The 4,636-nt window shown below is 38.0% G+C and overlaps 1 protein-coding gene across 1 annotated transcript; it reads left to right on the top strand.

Annotated features, from left to right (window-relative positions):
• LOC104716551 (ATP-dependent DNA helicase Q-like 3) lies at positions 129 to 4,434 on the top strand. Its single transcript, XM_010433935.2, has 19 exons — positions 129 to 437; positions 543 to 650; positions 759 to 766; positions 866 to 949; positions 1,054 to 1,194; positions 1,297 to 1,331; positions 1,409 to 1,492; positions 1,575 to 1,663; positions 1,862 to 2,014; positions 2,097 to 2,193; positions 2,321 to 2,324; positions 2,409 to 2,558; positions 2,644 to 2,715; positions 2,793 to 2,858; positions 2,940 to 3,067; positions 3,150 to 3,244; positions 3,351 to 3,469; positions 3,564 to 3,673; positions 3,775 to 4,434. The coding sequence occupies exons 1-19, from the start codon at positions 287 to 289 to the stop codon at positions 4,217 to 4,219; spliced, it is 2,139 nt and encodes a 712-aa protein (XP_010432237.1). The 5' UTR covers positions 129 to 286; the 3' UTR covers positions 4,220 to 4,434.

Below are 4,636 nucleotides of genomic sequence, written 5' to 3'. Positions count from 1 at the left end.
TTTCGTTTATTGCTGACAGGGTAACAAAATTATGGTTAAGTTGAGATTATTTGGTTTGGTTTGGTTATCGTCCGATTCAAGTACGCGGTTTGAAAAACGACATCGTTTCTTATATATTACCAATCTCCTTCTTCACTTTCCTCAGCGTCTTGAGGAAGCGTCGACAGATTCTGCGAAAACTTTCCCAGAATCGACGAATGAAACCATCACAAGCACTAGAATCTGAATAAGTGTCTCCAGATATTTGTTAGTTTTCATCGAGGCTGTTGAAGAGTTGATCAGAGATATGAAGAAATCGCCGTTGCCGGTACAGAATGTGCAGCGCTCCGATAAGAATGTAGCCGGGAAAGAAGCATTGGTGAAGCTTTTGAGATGGCATTTTGGTCATGCGGATTTCAGAGGGAAGCAATTGGAGGCTATTCAAGCTGTTGTATCTGGTATGTGTTATATAACAACACACACATGACCTTTTTTTTCGCCTTTACTCTTGAACGATTCGTTTGAAATTGTTTCGCTACTGTAATGTCATTGTTAACAATCAGGAAGAGATTGCTTTTGTTTGATGCCGACGGGAGGAGGGAAATCGATTTGTTATCAGATACCTGCATTAGCTAAACCTGGAATCGTCCTTGTTGTCTCTCCATTGATTGGTAATTTTTTTTTATTTTTTTCTGATTCATGAATTGGAGAATCTGTGTGTGTTTTGATTGGTGTCTCTAACTTTGTATTTTGTTTCTCTTGTGTTTACCTTCTCTCAGCTTTGATGGTAAGTGGCTTTGTTCCTTATTTTGGTGTTCTATCTCCTTTAAAGTTTTCATGTTAACGGATTTTGAAGGACCATTCTTTGTTTCTCTTTTGCTAAAAGGAAAATCAAGTAATGGCTCTGAAGGAGAAAGGTATTGCTGCTGAGTATCTCTCTTCCACCCAAGCTACACTTGTTAGGAACAAGGTGATTTGACTATTGTGTGTGTTCTTCGTCTGTGTGTATATAGATGGAACTTAATTCTAAGCTTTGTTTTGTCCTTGGATGTGTTTCTTGAATTTTGTTTTTAGATACATGAAGACCTTGATTCTGGAAAACCCTCAGTAAGATTGCTCTATGTTACTCCAGAATTGATCGCGACGAAAGGATTTATGTTGAAGCTGAGAAAACTCCATTCTAGGGGTTTACTAAATCTTATAGCTATAGACGAGGTAAGGACCTTGGAATGCCTATACAAGAGTAAGCAGGAAAGCATAACGTGTTGAACTTGAATGCCGGTTTTAATTTTCTCGAGTGTTTTATGTATATTTCAGGCACATTGCATCTCATCATGGGGCCACGACTTCAGGTTTATTATTGGTGATTGTGTAAGCATTCTTGTCCGTGGCCTCTTACTATAGTCTAACTTGTTTTGTCATATTACAGACCTAGTTATCGTCAACTTTCAACCTTGAGAGACTCTTTGGCAGATGTTCCAGTGTTGGCCCTAACTGCTACTGCTGCTCCTAAGTGATTTTCTTTTCCAGTGCAATATAATAAGAACATGTTTGTTGATTGTAGATCTGTTCTCAACAGCAATTTTTTTTGCTAGGGTACAAAAGGATGTTATCGACTCCTTGAGTTTGCGGAATCCTTTGGTCCTCAAGTCTTCTTTCAATCGCCCAAATATCTTCTATGAAGGTTTCCCTTTGACCTATTAATTTGTGTATGATATTTCTCTCTGTAAATTGTTAGTATGAGGTATTCCCAATATTGTTCTGTTTGAGAATCTTTAATTACAAGTAATGTTTTCCTATCATCTAAACAAATCTTTAATTACAATGGATTTTCAAGTAATGCTTTCCTATCTATCATCTAAACAAATTTTTGTTGGTGCAGTTCGGTATAAAGATCTCATAGATAATGCATATACTGATCTGGGCAACTTGCTCAAGTCTTGTGGAAGTATTTGTGCAATTATCTATTGCCTTGAGCGTACGACTTGTGATGACTTGTCTGTTCATCTCACCAGTATTGGGATCTCTTCTGCTGGTAAAGAAACCGTCTCATCTACCTTTATCTGCTTCAATATTGAGCGACAAGCGATGACATTTTCTTATCAATATGTTTGCAGCCTATCATGCAGGACTCAATAGCAAACTGAGGAGTACTGTATTAGATGATTGGCTGTCCTCAAAGAAGCAAGTTATTGTTGCCACAGTGGCTTTCGGGTATGAATTACTCCTGTGAACTACCTTGCATTTGAGTCCTGGGTTTATTGTGATCATCGTATTTGCGTCTTATTATGTTTGGGAGCTCTTGGGGCGCATGGTAAACGCTCTATTGGTTTTTCTACAGAATGGTAAACGAAGATTCTTTCTCATTTTGCATCTCTCATTTTTTATTTCTTATGTCCTGTAGCATGATCAGACTACTGACTTTTTAGGGTATAGATAAGAAGGACGTCAGAATGGTTTGTCATTTTAACATTCCAAAATCAATGGAATCTTTCTATCAAGAGTCTGGTAGAGCAGGTCGGGATCAATTACCCTCGAGAAGTGTACTATATTATGGTGTAGATGACAGAAAGAAAATGGTAAGATTAATCTGCTTATGACAGTTTTTGGCTTCACAGTTTTCATATTGTGAGTTTCTTAACTTAGTTTACCAATCTTTGCTAGGAATTTCTGCTACGGAATTCGGAGAACAAAAAATCCCAATCCTCTAAGAAGCCTACATCTGACTTTGAACAGGTTAATGATTTCTTGGTTCTTTCAGCTTCTGTGTATTTCAGTTGAAACTTATTCTTATTCATGCTGCATGTATTTAGATTGTGAAATACTGCGAAGGTTCTGGATGCCGAAGAAAAAAGATTCTAGAGAGCTTTGGTGAAGAGGTGTGACTTGTATTTTACTGATTCAATCAAACCCCTGAACGCTCTATTAAGGTAAGCTGCTAATTTTCTTGTTGCAAGCAGTTTCCTGCGCAGCAATGCAAAAAAACGTGTGATGCATGTAAGCATCCAAATCAAGTTGCTCATTCCTTGGAGGAGCTCATGACCACTGCCTCTCGAAGACACAATCCTTCTCGAATTTTCATCACCAGGTTTTGCCTTTAACCGCATCTAAATATGCGTCGCAAGGTATATACAAAGTCTAACTGAACTCTGTGCCCTTTGTTTTGCAAGCTCGAACAAAGTGACCAATGAGGGACAGTACTCTGAGTTTTGGAATCGTAATGAAGATGGAAGCAATTCCGATGAGGAAATTTCAGATTCTGATGGTAACTCACTTGCTTGATATATAAGCGCATGCATATCCAATCTTTTCGATTAAACTTCTTGTAGCTTTTAAATGTCTATCTCACATGTTGATTCATCTACATCCAGATGCCAATGAGGCTGCCAAGAGCCTAGCAGGACCTAAACTATCAAAAAAATTGGGACTTGACGAGAAACTGGTTTTACTAGAGCAAGCTGAGGAAAAGTACTACGAAAGGAACAAACAGGTTTGGTAACAATTTCACTTTATCGTCTTTAGAAACAGAAGTTGAGATCATTCTTCCAGTTTAACTTAGCAAAGCCTATTGGAACCGTTTGCAGGTAAAAAAATCGGAGAAGAACGCAATATCTGAAGTACTAAGGGAATCCAGCAAGCAGAGACTCTTGGATGAGTTGACACGAGTACTTCAGCAGCTCGCCAGTGTTAAGGAGTAAAAATCTCTCGAATCCTCTCCAATGTTTTTAGTTTAAGAAGCTTATGGGTCAGCAGTCTCTTATCTCATTAATTGGAACCTCGAAATTAATTTTGCAGGATTGATTCCAAAAAAGCATGCGAGTTTCTTGAAAACGAATGCTATAGAAAATATAGCAAAGCAGGGAAATCGTTTTACTACTCGCAGATAGCTAGTACTGTTAGATGGTTAGGAACCGCAAGCAGAGACGACCTAATGACCCGACTTAGCTCAGTGGTCAGTTCAGGTGGAAGAGAAGAAACAAGAAAAGAGCCGTTACTGGTAGAACATGCTGAGAACATAGAGGAAGAAGATGATGGCAAGATTAACACGTCCGAGTCACATGTTGATGAAACGACACAAGAGCTAGTGGTGAGTCCAAGCCGTTCGCCTATAAATCTTCCACATGTTCCGTCATTCTCAGAGTTCGTCAACAGGAGGAAAATGAAGCTAAACACATCGGCAGATAAATCTTCTGAAGGTTTTGATGACATGAAACCGGCAAAGATAATGAAGCTTCAATAATAAATAGTGTAGCTAAACACATCAGGATATCTGTTCACTAGCCAACAACGGTTTTTCATTTTTCTTTTTGTAGTTTAGCTATTAGCATTGGCCCCAATGTCTCTTAAAGTCGTAACATATACAATAATTAGTGTTCTACCCGATTTGTGACAAGTATTTCATTCGCATTATTAAACTTGACATTTGCTGTGTAAATAAATTGGCTATTTTTCTTTCCTTTCTCTTTTAACATTTAACAGAAGGACGACGTATTACACACGCATATGACATCCCAATATACAATTAGCACATATAAATAACTCACAAGTGACAACCACCACCACCACTAAAGAAAAAGATCTACAAATTTAATATTAAAAAGAGCTTAATTAAGACAAAAAAAAGAAGAAAAAATCTAAAGATTCTCCACTCTTTCCC

This window comes from Camelina sativa, chromosome 10 (assembly GCF_000633955.1).
Source record: "Camelina sativa cultivar DH55 chromosome 10, Cs, whole genome shotgun sequence".
NCBI lineage: Eukaryota > Viridiplantae > Streptophyta > Magnoliopsida > Brassicales > Brassicaceae > Camelina > Camelina sativa.
This window is presented reverse-complemented; position numbering and strand designations above follow the sequence as displayed.

Excerpts from the sequence above, each read along its gene's own strand:
- LOC104716551 (XM_010433935.2), top strand. The coding sequence starts at position 287 with ATGAAGAAATCGCCGTTGCCGGTACAGAATGTGCAGCGCTCCGATAAG. Across the intron at positions 1,493-1,574 it reads ACTGCTACTGCTGCTCCTAA|GGTACAAAAGGATGTTATCG; the intron begins GTGATTTTCTTT and ends TTTTTTTGCTAG. Across the intron at positions 2,859-2,939 it reads TAGAGAGCTTTGGTGAAGAG|TTTCCTGCGCAGCAATGCAA; the intron begins GTGTGACTTGTA and ends TGTTGCAAGCAG.